Consider the following 16,202-nt stretch of genomic DNA (forward strand, 5'->3'; position numbering starts at 1 on the left):
AGACTCAGCAACGTTCTGGTCTCCAGCAGTCCTCCGAGTGCCAGAAACCTGGGAAGTCCCTACCTCCACCCGCTGTGGATCGGACGGTGCAATATGCTCATCAGATTGTGATCCCAGGGCTATTCTAAAACTAGGTCCCACTGAGGTGTGCGTCTCTGTACTGGTGGAGGGTGTAGGTGAGCACTGTGATGGGACTTCAGGGAGGGTACCTCCAGATTCCTCTTAGAGGTTCCATCGCAGCTTGATTAGAGGCCCTGGGTCATGGACTCCGTCGGCTGTTTCCCAGATGTGCCTGCGGAAGCAAGGAGAGATAATTAGTGCATGGCAGTGGCCTGTGAAACAGGACATGTCACTCACAGCATGGTTATCTGATGGATGTTGTACTGCTGGACCCTCACTTAGTAGAGCACTGCTGACCTCACCGTCAGCACAGGAATGGTCCAGATCCTCGCCGGCCAGCTGGATGGCTCAATTTTCAAAGTCTGTGAGGACCTTTCAGTTTTTTTATTCATTCACAGGATGTGGGCTTCACTGGCTGGGCCAGCATTTATTGCCCATCCCCAGTTGTCCTTGAGAAGCTAGTGATGAGCTGCCTTCTTAAACCACTGCAGTCCATGTGGTGTAGGTACATTCATAGTGCTCTTAGGAAGGGAGTTCCAGGATTTTGACCCAGTGACAATGAAGGAACGGCAATATATTTCCAAGTCAGGATGGTGAGTGACTTGGAGGGGAACTTCCAGGTGGTGGTGTTCCCATCTATCTGCTGCCCTTGTCCTTCTAGACAGTAGTGGATGTGGGTTTGGAAGGTTCTGTTAAAGGAGCCTTGGTGAATTCCTGCAGTGCATCTTGTAGATGGTGCACACAGTGCATCGGTGGTGGAGGGAGTGAATGTTTGTGGATGGGATGCCAATCAAGTGGGCTGCTTTGTCCTGGATAGTGTCAAGCTTCCTGAGTGTTGTGGGAGCTGCACTCATCCAGGCAAGTGGAGAGTATTCCATCACACTCCTGACTTGTGCCTTGTAGATGGTAGACAGGCTTTGAGGTGTCAGGAGGCGAGTTACTTGTCGCACGATTCCTAGCCTCTGACCTGCTCTTGCAGCCACAGTATTTATATGGCTAGTCCAGTTCAGTTTCTGGTCAATGGTAACCCCCAGGATGTTGATAATGGTGGGGTTCAGTGATGGTAATGCCATTAAACATAAAGGGGCACTCATTGGATTCTGTCTTGTTGGAGGTGGTCATTGCCTGGCACTTGTGTGGCACGAATGTTATTTGCCACATACCAGCCCAAGCCTGGATACTGTCCAGGTCTTGTTGCATTTGGACATAAACCACTTCGGTATCTGAGGAGTTGCGAATGGTGCTGGACATTGCGCAATCATCAGCAAACATCCCCACTCCTGGCCTTATGATGGAAGGAAGGTGACTGATAAAGGAATCTCATTGATTTTGGGCATTCCACCACTGGTCTGCGACCTCTCCCTGTTGTTGTGTGCCAGCTTGTCCTGCATGAATAGAGATGGATAAATTGTGAGCAGGGTGCCTGCCAGGCCAGGTGATGAGTATGCCTGGCATGTGTGGGTGGTGAGGGGTCCCATGGATGGGATGAGGACAATGTTGGTGAGTGTGAGAGCGCGAATGTGATGTCCCTTGAACCAGCAGTGAGTGAGGGCCCTGTGGAAGTGCGATGGGTTTGAGAGTGTGCAAGTTGAGAGTGATGAGATGAGTGACTTACCCTGGCGTAGAGGAGGAGACCATTCATCCTTTTGCGGCACTAGATGGCTGTCCTCTTTTGAAGGGCGTTCGTGCTGCCACCACCTCCCAAGTCAGGTTACTGCTGTTGCTGCCCATCCTGTGGCCAGAGCAGGGGCTAGAGGACATCCCATCCTCCACGGCATCCAAAAGGTGCTCCAGGGATGTGTCGCTGAACCTGGGGACCGCAGTCTTCTTCATTTTCAGGGCCATGTCTTCCGTGCAGCAGAGGCGAGCTGGAAGCACTGAGATGTGCGCACGAGGCTGGACTTTAAACATGGCGCCCGGCATGATGCAGCAGCGGGGTGATGGCAGGTGGGCGAATGAGAGCCTTTCTGCCATGGAAATGGCGTGTCTCCCAGGAGTACATAAAGAATGTGGCGGATTTGGGATGTTACGGTGTGAAAGCCCACCATCACGGCCGGCGGGTAAAACATTGCTTTACCCACCCACTACCACACTTGGTGCGCATATGGGGCGATGCCACCCAGAGCTTTAACCTGATTGGTGGGCTGAACTTTCAGTCAAGTCAGGAGCCAGTCACTGGAGATTGCAGCAGCAGACCAGGTTTAGGAACTGAGATGGTGAGAGGTGTCCATTGACAGGGGAAGAGGATGGGGGAGAAGGGGGTTCAATTGGGTGGGCTCGGGGGAGGGTGGCAGGGAAAATTGGAGTTTGATGACATGTTGAGTTGGGGTGGGGTGGAGGTTTTGGTTGGAGGCCTCGTGCTTGGGGGGGAAACCGGAGGTGGAGGAAAATCAGAGGAAAAGTCAGCATGGGGTGCCCGATCATGGAGATTTCTCAGGCAACATCAAGATCTATGGATGTGAAGTCACTTACATGCTGAATCCACCAAGCCCTCGAATCCAAGAAGCTGTCAGGTTTCTTGATGCTTGGCCAGAGTTAAAATTGGAAACTCGAAAGACAATAAAGTTAGAGTTCAGCCCGACATTTAAGATCGAGGACCTTCCATCGCAACTTTCTCTGTTCTGATGACAGGTCATTGACCTGAAACATTTGACCTGGCTTTTCATCCTCGAGGCAGGTAAGGGGAGTTGGGAAAATAACCTTCCAACTACGCCCATGTCCCCTCATGCCCCCTATGCCAAGCTCTGCCCTTCCACCCACCCCATGTCCCCTCATGTCCCCTATGCCAAGCTCTGCCCTTCCACCCACCCCATGTCCCCTCATGCCCCCTATGCCAAGCTCTGCCCTTCCAAGCACCCACCCCATGTCTCCTCATGCCCCCTATGTCAGGCTTTCCCACCCCACCCCCCTTTTCATTCTTTATGTCACCTCATGTTCCCTATGCAAGCTTTGGAACTTCTATGCCCATTGATCCACTCCACTGTTCACTTTCTAAAGTCAATGAACACCGTAGTGTAGAGTGGGATGTGTGCAACAAAGCTTTGAAAAAATGTAATCCATTGGTAACATTCTCCTATGCTTGAAAAAAGTCTGGACCAAGCTAATAAAAGTGTCAACCATCCAGGCCCTTTGAAGCTTCAAAAACCACAAACTACAAACCATTGAAATCACTTAACTTGTATCAACAAACATCATGAAATTGACTTCAGGGATCAGGGAACCTGAGCTAGCAATCAAACAATGTTTCCTCGAGAGAGCTGCTGTTCTAGGGTTCCAATGGCTGTCTGGGCTCAAAGCCAAGCACACAATTGGCAGAGTTTGGCACAGCGGGCATGAGGGGACATACAGGGTGGGTGGAAAGGCAGAGCTTCGCATAGTGGGCACGAGGGGCCTGGGCAGGGAGGGGGTGGTGGTGGGTGGAAGGACAGAGCCTGGCATAGAGAGCATGAGGGAGACCATTTGAACTTACCTTTTAAAATGTCCCCTCATGCAGATGAGGGTTCACAACTCCTGTAAGGGGATGTTAACTACCACCCTTTAAAAACCTGGGCTGACTCCATTAAAATTGTGGCGAAGTAGGACATGGCTGTCCTCGCAATGGAGGTGGGCAGGTCTGAAGTGCCAGATGCCAGTTTCTGATAAGAACAAGCCTGCACTTCTGAAAATTAGGCAGCCTGAGAATGGGATCGGGAATCCCAGAATCAGGACTGCCGTCCATTTTTAAAGGACTCCCAAGTCAACCCAACTTGATGAAAATCTAGGCCATTAACTCTGTTTCTCCCTTCACAGATGTTGCCAGACCTGCTGAGATTTTCCAATAATTTCCTGTTTTCATTTGTCAGGTCCAGAACCAGCGTGTCATATTCTGAACTTCAAACTATTTTTAAATTGTAAAACTCAACACAAAGAGGTTGGAAAAGATGGCCACACAACTTCATTTCTTTTGTGGATTAGAATCACTCTCCTACCTCAAGAGGGGACAAAAAGAACATTCCAGATTGATGAGAGTTGATACCCTTCCCTGAAACCAATCCAAAGGATATTATCTGATTTGAATGGGTTATTCTAAAACAAAGACACCGACTCTCTCCAATCCTTAGAGGTGTCAACTCAGAACACAGGATGTGTAAATCAACATAAATACCAACCCTTATTTGGAAAAGGACTTGAACTTATGAAAAGCCACATGGTGGAGCAGCCATGTTTTTGCTAAGAGCTGTGTGCAGACAGTTCCACCAAAACTGTCAGAAGCATCAGTTCAACCAATCTGTGAAACAGGCTAGGAAACAAATTGTGAGACATCAGGCAGCTACAGTATGTACCCTGTTCCAGTTAAAGATCACCTGAGAACCAACCTCTTAGAAATTCAACTATAAGAAACCTCACAACCTGCTGCTTTATAAGACCCTCCCTTCAACTTTAAAGTATCAAAACCATCCAAGAAACTACATGCCTGTGTGGTGGAGGCCAGAGATCATAAACCAGAGACTGAGATAACTGTAAACTGTGAAAGTGCATGACCTTTATCTGTGTATAATCTTTATGTGTATGAGTGTATCTGTGGAAAATGGGTGTATCTGATGTTGTATTCCATTTGGGGTAAGTGACTGAGAATAAGTAACCTTTCTTTATTTATAAACTCACAAACACTTGCTGCTAAATTATTTAGTTGGGATACCCACTCAAACAGGGCAAGAAAAGACACATACACTCTATGACACATTACTGACCTGAACAAATTGAACCAAATGCCCTGTTGCTTATCTAAAATAAAGATAACAACGAAGAGATGGATGATGAATTATTGATATCCAGACAATGTTAGAGTATATTTCAAATGAGAGTATTTAAAAAAGGATTGGGTGCTGGGCTTCTGAAATGCGGGAAGAAAATGCTGGAGTTATACAGCCAGCCAGTGAGTATCGGACACAAAAAGATAGATTGACACTTCTGGTAGAAACCCTTCATCAGAATTGGTTCTGCACCCAGCCCTAACAGACTTACTGCGCATTCCCAGCACTTTCTGGGTTTAGTACAAGCAGTTTATATTTTGTGCAAGATAGTAATTAAAATGAGAAATAAATAGATCAGAGGATCCAATGACCTTCTCCTTTCTAATAACCCATGGATCCACAAAGGACAAAACCTGTTGTAGTCACAGCACCAGAGGGAGAAATTTGGTAAAATATAATTGTAATTTAATTCACTTGTCCAGTGTTTGCGTTGGGGCCTTGGTAGAGTGGGGTGGGGCAGGAGTGTTGTGTTGGGGGAATGGGAGAGAAAGGTGCAGTTCATATTCTTTGCGGGGAAGGTTGCATCCATATTCCCTAGGGGAGAGTAGGTGTATTCTCAGATTTCCTAGTGATCCAAGAGGGAGATGAAAGTGTGTGTTTGTTTTCCTGTGTTTGTCCTTTGTGAGCAAGTGTGTGTGTGTGTGTGCGCGCACATGTGTGTGCATGTGTATGTCCGTGAGCGTGGGTGTATGAGTGCGTGTGCATGTGTCCATGTTCCCAAGTTGCCTCTGATCTTTGCTAGATTGCAGGAGGTTATGTTTGTATTCCTGGATGTATTGTGTCCTTGTCTTTGGCAGCTCTTGGTATGTATTAGTGTGCCTCTGGCACTGTAGTGTTACTCAGGGGATGGTTTTATGCCCCCGGTGATAACATTGCTACAGGTCCCAACTAGTGTAACAAGAGCCTGAATGTGACAACATATCAGTGCCACTTGTAAATGACCTGTAGTATTGCTAGATATTTGGAGCTAGATATTAATTTAAAATTGCCAAGGCTATGGGGGACAAAACAGGAATAGGACTAATTGGATTTTAAAATTTTTTCATGGTATGAGGGTATCGCTGGCAAGGTTAGCATTTATTTCCCACCTCTAATCACCCTTGAGAAGGTGATGCTGAGCTGCCTTCTTGAACCGCTGCAGTCCATGTGGTGTAGGTACACCCACTGTTAGGGAGGGAGTTCCAGGATTTTGACCCAGCGACAGTGAAGGAACAGGGATATATTTCCAAGTCAGGATGGACTTGGAGGGGAACTTGCAGGTGTTGTTGTCCCCGTGCAACTGCTGCCCTTGTCCTTCTAGGTGGTAGGAGTTTTGGGTTTGGAAGGTGCTGTCAAAGGAGCCTTGGTGAGTTCCTGCAGTGCATCATGTAGATGTTACACACTGTGCATCGGTGGTGAAGGAAGTGAATGTTGAAGGTGGTGGGTGGGGTGCCAATCAAGCGAGCTGCTTTGTCCTGGACAGTGTCAAGCTTTTTGAGTATTGTTGAGTCGGCACTCACCAGGCAAATGGAGTGTATTCCAGAGTGTTCCTGACTTGTGCCTTGCAGATAGTGGTCAGGCTTTGTGAAGTCAGGAAATGAGTTCCTTGCCTCAGAATTCCCAGCCTTTGACTTGTTATTGTAGCCACAGTATTTATATGGTTGGTCCAGTTCAGTTTCTGGTCAATGGTAACCCCTAGGATGTTGATATGGGGGATTCAGTGATCGTAAAGCCATTGAACGTCAAGGGACGATGGTTAGACTCTCTCTTGTTGGAGATGGTCATTGACTGACACTTGTGTGGTATAAATGTTACTTGCCACTTATCAGCCCAAGCCTGAATGTTTTCCAGGTCTGTGCATAGTAGCACAGACTGCTTCAGTATCTGAGGAGTCACAAATGATGCTGAACATTGCAATGATCAGCGAACATCCCCACTTCTGACCTTATGATGGAGGGAAGGACATTGATCAAGCAGCTGAAGATGGTTGGGCTGAGGACACTACCCTGAGGAACTCCTGCAGTGATGTCCGGGGCCTGAGGTGATTGACCTCCAACAACCACAACCATCTTCCTTTTCACTAGATATGACACCAATCAATAAACCTTTCAAAGAGCTGGCATAGATATGATGGGCCAAATGGCCTCTTCTATTGTTTGACATTTCTAGGATTCTATGGAATGTATAGTGAACATTAATGAGACCAAAAATTATGTAAAGTCATCAGGCCCAGGTGATGTATATCCCAGAATACTGAAGGAGGTTGCGAGAAGAAAGCGAAGGCACTAACAATGGGGATTGTGCCAAAGGAGAGGCTAGCAAATGCCAGACTACTGCTCAAAGTAAAGATTAATAGGATGAGGATGGGAAATGCAGAGTTATTAAATTTCCCTCTGAGGTCCTCGCTGCCGTTTAGGGGAGGCAGTGGCGTAGTGGTATTGTCACTAGATTGGTAATCCAAAGACCCCAAGGTAATGTTCTGGGGACCAGGGTTCGAATTCCACAATGGCAGGTGGTTGAATTTGAATTCAACTGAAATTTGGAATTAGAAGTCTAATGATTACCATGAAACCATTGTTGATTGACATAAAAACCCATCTGGTTCACTAATGCCCTTTGGGTGGGGGAGAAGAAGAGCGGATGGCATTCCCCACCCCTGAAACCACATCAGTGTGAACCCAACCAACTCCTCATTGAGCAGCCCTGCAGCAGTAAAGCACCGTGGAGCTCATTAACGAGGGTGCACTGGGTCTTCCGTCCCTCATTGCGACAGAAGTCCTGCCCTCAGGAGCTGCTGGCCAATCAGTGGCAGCTGCCAGGTCTGCAGCTGAAGAGAGGAGCCCAAGGCCTAGGTGCCCTGGGGTCTTGGAACAGGATGGTTTGGGATCGTTAGGGGGAGGGGCAATGGGGGTGGGTTTAAGAGATGGAGCGGGTAGGAACAAAGTGGGGTTTCAGACTAAGTGGGGAGGGGGACCCTGAGATCGACAAAGGGCAGCCCCCCAAGAGCAAATCCACCTCCCCCCCCTTCCTTCCTGCCCTTGAAGTTAAAAATTGGGCTTGCTGCTCCTGCCCCGCTGCCCACACCAAACATTTTATGACGTGGGCAGCATATTATTAGGATCAATAGGTTTGATAACAAGCCTAATTAACCTTTAATTGGTTATATTAACATGGCGGGCAGGCTGCTGATTTTGGTGCCTTCCCCCCCAGTGTGTTGGGGTGAGCTGCAGGGTGGATGGGAAAGTGGTGGAATGGACCACTGCCCAAATTTACATGCCCGTCCACCCGCAGGACTGCACACACACACACACACACACACACACAAATAAACTGTTTGGTAATTCGCTCCTGCAAATCAGCAAAATAGAAACAACACGAAAGAATGACAGATTCTGACATCTTGCAGAATAAGATCAGTTTATCAGTGCCTAGGAGACCAGCAGGTACTCACTGCTGCAGTCCACATTCCATACTCCACGGGGAATCAACGCTTCATCAGTTATCCAGGGAGATCTGTGAACCCGGCAGTTAATGACTTTTCTGTAACCGAGTTACTTTTTACAAAAATAACATTTTGGGGGAGGGCTTGGTGGGGGGGGAGAGGTGGGTGTGGGGTGGCAAAGAACAAGCTCCAGTCTATTTATTGTCACAGGCAGGTCGCTCCAAAGCCCTTGTTTGATTAAAAGTAAAAATTCAACTGATTTGAAAGCAAGAGCAAACATGCTCGAGGGAAATTAACCTGATATTAAAATCTCTCTCTCTCTCTCTGGCAGGAGAAAATTCCAGTTACTAAAGTGCTCACCCGAATTGGCATGCCAAGCATCCACACCGTATCGAGTTGGGCCGGTCATGTAGCTAGAATCCCTGACCCTTGCTTACCAAAATGAATAATCTATGGAGAGCGCGAGTCTGGGGTGGGGGTCTCATGGCGCTCAAAGGAAATGGTACACTGGCGCTCTCAAGGCTTCACTTAGGGTTTTTGATATTGACTTTGAGTCCTGGGAGGAGATGTTCATCCAGGATCGCTGCACCTGGCACAACCAAATAAAAAAATGGTGCAGCCTCCTTCAAAAGCATGCGCATATCGAGACAGGGAGAAAACAAAATGGAGAGGAAATTCCAAGCCAGCAACTCATCCAAAACTCAAATCGACTGCGGTATCATGTCCTACATCCAGCAAAACCTTCCGGACACAGATCGGCCTTGGCAGTCACCTATGTACCCAACGGAGCCCTACCAACCACCTCAGATGATGAACAGGGCCATCGTCACCTTGAAGGGTGAACAAGGCAATATATCGGGACTCAGTGACACATCTAACACGATTAAGGAAATTTGGATCAAAACATGATCTGAACAGGTGCAGCATATTTTCACCAACCCGGTTCAGCAATCTGATTCCTGAAACACAAAGGTCGGAAATTTTCGGGTGGGCGGGGTCTCCATCCCAAGTGTCGGCAGGAACACATCCCCAGCCGACACTATCTGCCCCACAGCCACTTCCTGCTCCAACCAGCGTCAATTTGCTGCAGACGGGACTTCCGCCCTTCACTCGGGAGGAAGTCCCGCCTTAGCGAGCTGCTAGCCAACCTGATTGGCCGGCAGCTCCCCCCCCAGTCCCTGCAGCGACGGCGCTGCAGTGGGCAGGAAGGGGAAATGCAGGAAGATGTCGAAGCCTAGGGTCTGGGCACCGAAGGCCCAGGTGAGTTCAAGAGGTCCCAGGGCTTGGAGGATAGGGAGAAGCTGGTGGGGTGGGGCAATTGGGGTCTCAGGGGGGAGACCAGGGGGGTGGGGAGGGAGGGAGGTCTGCAGGCCACTGAACCTTAAGGGGGGGGATGTGGTGTGCCAAATTTCAGGAGGGGGCTTCTGATGGAGGTGCCCCCTGCTCCTTTTCCCGCCCAGAATGTAACTTTGTTGTACTTCAGGCTTCTCCCACAAAGGTTCAATCTTCCCACCGGCCTAAAAATTGAGGCTGGGTGGGAAATGGCCCTTAAGTGGCCATTATAGCCTCAACTGGGGCAAAGGCAGGCTTCCCATCTGAGGGCTTGCCCGCCCCAGGATAAAACCCTTGTGTGTTCGGGGCGGGCAGGAACCCAGAGGGAATCCTGTCCCTTCAATTTCATGCCCCTCCTGCCTACAAACCCATTGGTGGGGGAGCATTAAACTCTGGCCAAATATTTATTTGATTAGCAAACCCAATGCAAAGGTGTTTACAGCATTTTATGTCAGTAAGTGGGAATTGCACCAATGTAGCAGTGGGATTTCACAGAATCGTTACAGCACAGAAGGAGCTCATTCAGCCCATCATGTCTGCACCAGCTTTCCCAATGAGCATTTCACCTGGTGCCATTCTCCTGCCTTCTCCCCTTAACCCTGCACATTCTTCCTTTTCAGATAACAGTCTAATTCGCTTTGGAGTGCCCCGATTGAAGCTGCCTCGCCCCCACATTCTCAGGTAGTGTATTCCAAACCCTAACCACACACTGCATGAAAAAGCTTTCCCTCATATCAATTTTGCTCCTTTTGCCAATTACTTTGAATCTGTTCCCTCTCGTTCTCGATCTTTTCATGAGCAGGAACAGTTTCTCCCTATCTACTCTGTCCAGACCCCTCATGATTTTGAACACCTCTATCAAATCTCCTCTCAGTCTTCTCTTCTCCAAAACAGTCCCAGCTTCTCCAATCTATCTTCATAACTCAAGCTCCTTATCCCTGGAATCATTCTCATGCGCCTTTTCTGCACTCTCTCCAATGCCTTCACATCTTTCCTAAAGTGTGGCATCCAGAACTGGATGCAATACTCCTGTTGAGGCCAAACTAGTGTCTCAATCAAGTTCAACATAACCTCCTTGCTCTTGTACTCTAAGCTCCTATTAATAAAGCCTAGGATATTGTATGCTTTATTAATGCTCTATCAACATGTCCTGCCACCTTCAATGACTTTGCGCATATACACCAAAGTGGCTCTGCTCCTGCACCCACTTCAGACTTGTTTCCTTTATATTATCTGTCCATGTTCTTCCTACCAAAATGAATCACATGACATTTCTCTGTATTAAACTTCATCTGCCATTTGTCTGCCCAATCCACCAACATGTCTATGCCCTTTTGAAGTTCTACCTCACTATCTACCTCACAGTTTCATATCGCCCACAAACTTTGAAATTGTGCCCTGTACACCAAGGTCTAGGTCATTAAGGTGTATCAGGAAGAGCAAGAGTCCCAACACTGAACCCTGGGGAACTCTATTACAAACCTTCCTCCAGTCCGAAAAGCATCCATTAACCACTACTCTCTGTTTCCTGTCAGTCAGCAAATTCCATTTCCATGTTGCTACTTTCCATTTTATTCCGTGAGCTGTAACCTTTCTCGCAAGTCTGTTGTGTAACATTGTAACAAAGGCCTTTTGGAAGTCTCTGTACACTGCATCAACAGCCTTCCCCTCATCAACTCTCTAAGTCATCTCTTCAAAAAAAAAACTCCAGCAAGTTAGCTAAACATGATTTTCCCTTAACAAATCCATGCTCACTTTCCTTAATTAACCTGCATTTGTCCATGTGACTATTAATTTTGTCTCAAATTATTATTTCTAGAAGTTTCCCCACCACTGAAGTGAAATTGAATGGCCCGTAGCTGCTGGGCTTATCTTTATACCGTTTTTGAACAAGGGTGTAACATTTACAATTCTCCAGTCCTCTGGAGCCACCTGAGTCTAAGGAAGACTGTAAAATTATGGTCAGTGCCTCTGCAATTTCCACTCTTACTTCTCTCAGTATCCTTGGATGCATCTCATCCTGTCCTGGTGCTCTGTCAAATTTATGTACAGACAGGAATTCCAAAATCTCCCCCTTATAAATTTTAAATCCCTCTAGTGTATTAATTACCTCCTCTTTCACTGTGACCTCAGTGCAGACTCGATGGGCTGAAGGGACTCTTCTGCACTGTGATTCTGTGACCTGGATAGCAGCTTCTTTTTTCATAAAGACAGATGCAAAGTATTCATTCAATGCCTCAACTATTTCTCCCATCTCCATGTGTCAGCCTTACCCCTCCTTTTACCACCTTTTTACTATTCAGATCCCTGCCACAACATTGGTGGGCAGCTGCTGGTAAGCCTGTGAAGGCGGAGGTGGTTTTATGACTCTTAGAAGTGGTGGAGAGATAGAGCTGAACATCATCAGTGTGCGCGTGTGTGTGGAAACTAACCCTGTGTCTACACATGTCGTCACTGAAGATCATCATCTGGTTGAATATGAGGAAGCAACCAAAATAAAACCAGTCATGCATTCAGCCAACTAACTGTTAATTCACAATGCTTTACAATGCTGGGGATCACTGCAAAACATGCGACACTAGGGCTCAAAAACAAAAAATAGATCACATTTAGATCCCAATCATAACATAACCCAACAACTGACTGGTAACAAACTTATCACATGAATCCAACTATCAGTAGGAATATGTAACCATGAATTATCACAGTTAGTACAACAACAACTTGCATTAAATACATTTAATGTAATAAAACATCCCAAGGTGCTTCACAAGAGAGTTAGGAAGCAATATTTGACACCAAGCCACATAGTAAGATATTAGGACAGATGACTGAAAGATTGGTCAAAGAGGTAGGTTTTAGAGTTAGGAATGTCTTAATGGTGTAGCGCGAGGTAAGGGAGGTGGAGGGGTTTGGGCAGGGTGGACTCCAGAGCTTAGGGCCTTGGCTGCCAAGGCACAGCCTCAAATGGTAGTAGAGGGGTTAAAATTATGGGTGTTCAAGATGTCAGAATTGGAGGAGCGTTGATATCACAGAAGGTTGTGGGGTTGGGGGCATTACAGAGATAGAGGACGGCCAGGCATGGACTAATTTGAAAACAAGGGTGAGAATTTTAACATTATTGGTTAAGGTCAGGCATTGATTAACCAGGAGTCAATGTAGGTCAGTGAGTACAAGGGTGATGTGTGAATGATGATTGGTACACGTTAGTTTGTGGGCAGCAGAGTTTTGGATAATCTCACTCTTACAGAAGGCAGGTCATGGAATTCGGGACAGGAACATGTTAGCATAGTCAAGTAATAAAGTGTATACTAAGGATAAATCTGTTGGAAAGGGGATCAAAAAATACTTACAGCAAAAGAGACAAGTGCAAAAATAAATGACAGAGTGAGTATGTTATCATTTGTGCTATTAAAGTTAAAGTCAAAGCAAACATGGAAAAAAATCAAGCTGTGAGCAGATAAATTATCATATGCATCTATCACAGATTCATTCATACCTCATATTAACAATCTAATGGAAGTGTATATGGCTGGAAATTGGTGCCAACAATACTACATAACAGCTGTCAATTTGATTTTTCTGTCCACTGGTAAAACAAGTTAAGGTTGCTGTTGAAATTATATAAAATCATAGAACTAACAGCACAAAAACAGGCCACTCAGCTCAACTGGTCTATACAGGTGCTTATGCTCCACATGAGTCTCCTCCTGCCCCTTCTCCATCTAACCCTATAGCAGATCAATCTTTCCTTTCTCCCTCATGTGTTTATCTAGCTTTCCCTTAAATGCATTGAAGGGATATCACATCAAATGCATTAAGGAGTTGTTCACTGTTATTGACAGCAGGGATATCTAGCCCATAAAGCTAGTTCCTAACCTGGAAATAGAGTGTTGTTACAGTCTATGAAGACAGTAACCTTTGGAGCTGACTGTTAACAATAGTTCAAAGAACAATGATACCAGTGCCCCCTCTGGTTCAATTGGATAAAAGCACTTTTTCAATGAATTCACTTGAAGTGGGCATTTCAAATAAGGCGGCATTTATTGCCCCATCCCTAATTGCCCTTCAGAAGTTGATGGTGAGATGCCTTCTTCAATATAATTGAATAAATTCCAGGCAATTTCAGAAGTCAGTTTCCAGTCGACCACATTGCTGTGGGTCTGGAGTCACTTATAGGCCAGACTGGGTACAATGGCAAATTTCCTTCCTGTGTGGCCAGGTTGGAGTTGTGCTTGGCTGTGATGCACCTCCTCAGATTCAAATAGCCTAAGGTTTTGGGAGATGATGTTCATACAGGAAATTGTACAAGAGGAGCTGACAGATGAGTTAACAACTCAAGGATTGCAGGGAGAAGGGGAATGTGAAATTTATCTTAACATATATTGAACATTACAAAGAGCTGCTAAAAGGATGATAAAACAACATACTGCCACAAATACACTTGATGCCTCAGTTGTCCTGCCTGCTAAATACTTATTGCACATATTTATTTCACATATACACATGTGCATGTATATCATGCTATGGTTGCAACATTTTTAAAAATTTAATCATTTACAGGATGTGGGCATTGCTGGCTAGGCCAGCATTTATTGCCCACCCCCAATTGCCCTTAAGGTGGTGGTGAGCTGCCTTCTTCAACCACTGCAGTCCATGTGGTGTAGGTGCACCCACCGTGTTGTTAGGGAGGGAGTTCCAAAATAGCCAACATATGAACAAGGAGCAGGAGTGGGTCATTCAGCCCCTCGAGCCTGCTCCACCATTCAATAAGATCATGGCTGATCTGACAAATCTGCATCCTGCCCACACCCAATAACCCTTGCTTACCAAGAATCTAGCCACCTCTGCCTTAAAAATATTCAAAGACTCAGACTTTTCAGGAAGAGAGTTCCAAAGACTCACAACCCTCAGTGAAAAAATTCACCTGGTCTCTGTTTTAAATGGGCAACACCTTATGTTTAAACAGTGACCCTAGTTCTAGGAGTTAGAGCTACATGTAGTTTTAAAAATTGAAGCTAGGAGGTGACCAAAAGTATATTTGCAGGGGTAGGTTTGTGAAGAGGCTTTGGGACAGATCAGCAAGTTGGCAATACAAACAGGAAATACACAGCGGTTCAGGCATCTGCGGAGAGAAACAGGGTTAACCCTTCAGGTCCTATAGACCCTACGTAGATCATCGTGCAGTCGGTACATTATGAAATTTTTCTGAGGTCATTTAGAGATTACACCAAATGAGTGAAGTGTCTGTCAGACCCAGGTGTAAGTTTTAAATTGTAATTACTGACGTGGAGCATTGGAGGTTCTAGACATATTTTTGAAAGTAACAAATGCATGTACTACTGAAAAGGTCAATTACTGAAAATCAGCTACTGCATGGCACAGAATGTTAAAATACTGCCTTTTCTTATCTGCCAGATTTATTCCAATTGTATGATAATTGAGTCTTCTATTGCTCACGGGGAACATGATAACAGGGATAGAGGAACAGTGCTCTTTCAGCACCAAGGCTCCCACTGTGATGAATCTGAAGATTGTTGTAGTAGTTGGAGCACCATCTATCAGAACAGTGTCCTTTCACCCCTAGTAAAGGTATTGAAATTCTCAAACCCACAAAAAAAGGCAAGTCATTTGTCTGCCTTCTACCTTTTGTGTGCCCCTTTCTTTCAATTTTAAATACTCAATGCTACTATTGCTCCGTGATGATAATAGTTCACTGCATTCAATTACTTTCATTATTTTAATTATAATTGGAAATTTTATTGGAATGAATGGATGCACAATCAGATGGAAAGACAAACTGATAGATCAACAGACAGGTAGATAGATGTAAGTGGGACTCTCTGGAGGCCCCTCTTACCTGTCTGCACTGAGGGCTGTTAGTGTGAACACTGACACTCCCACTGAAGTGAGTTGGATCAGGGGGATGAGTTTACAAGCCACGGTACCAAAGATCCATTCCTCGAAGAAATACCTGGCAGCATCCACGGGGACACAGGTCACCAGAAGCAGCAAGTCGCCGGCGGCTAAGCTGGAAATGAAAATGTTGGGTACGCTTCTCATAGCGCTGTTGGCCACAAAGACCTTGATCAAAGTGATGTTCCCCAGCAAGCCCACCGTGATGATCAGGAAATAAATGGGCGGAACGATACATCTGATCACCAAGAACACGGTGTCAAGGTAGACGATCTCCTCGGTAAAGTTATTCAAAGTTGCTTGATCTGGGAAGAGGAAGGTGCCGTTGGAGAACAGCCCACTCTCCATCCTAGTAAAGCGCCCCTCAACTTCCCAAAGGAAATCAAACCTGGAAAAAAAAGTCACGTTCTGCTCTCGCCCCAAACTCCCGTGAAGTCCGCTCTGCAACAGTCAGTCAATGCACTGGGTACTCGCAGAATTCGCCAAGCCTGGCCAACTTGCAACAAGTTGCCTGAAAGAATGAATGAAAAGAGGAGGGGAACACAAGACACAAATCGGTTGATATTTCGGCAAAAATACTCGCAAGAATGCTCTTTAAAAACCGCCGGTAATAAATGTTT

At 46.1% G+C, this 16,202-nt stretch overlaps 1 protein-coding gene across 1 annotated transcript in view; it reads right to left on the reverse strand.

Moving 5' to 3' along the window:
- The window catches only part of nmbr (neuromedin B receptor), a 53,111-nt gene extending 37,181 nt beyond the window's left edge, over positions 1-15,930 (reverse strand). Inside the window, exon 1 of the mRNA XM_078556376.1 lies at positions 15,527-15,930. Coding sequence (XP_078412502.1) covers positions 15,527-15,930 — 404 coding nt within the window. The remainder of the gene's footprint in view (positions 1-15,526) is intronic.
- Positions 15,931-16,202: the final 272 nt, after the last annotated feature.

This window comes from Cetorhinus maximus, chromosome 14 (genome assembly GCF_964194155.1).
Source record: "Cetorhinus maximus chromosome 14, sCetMax3.hap1.1, whole genome shotgun sequence".
NCBI lineage: Eukaryota > Metazoa > Chordata > Chondrichthyes > Lamniformes > Cetorhinidae > Cetorhinus > Cetorhinus maximus.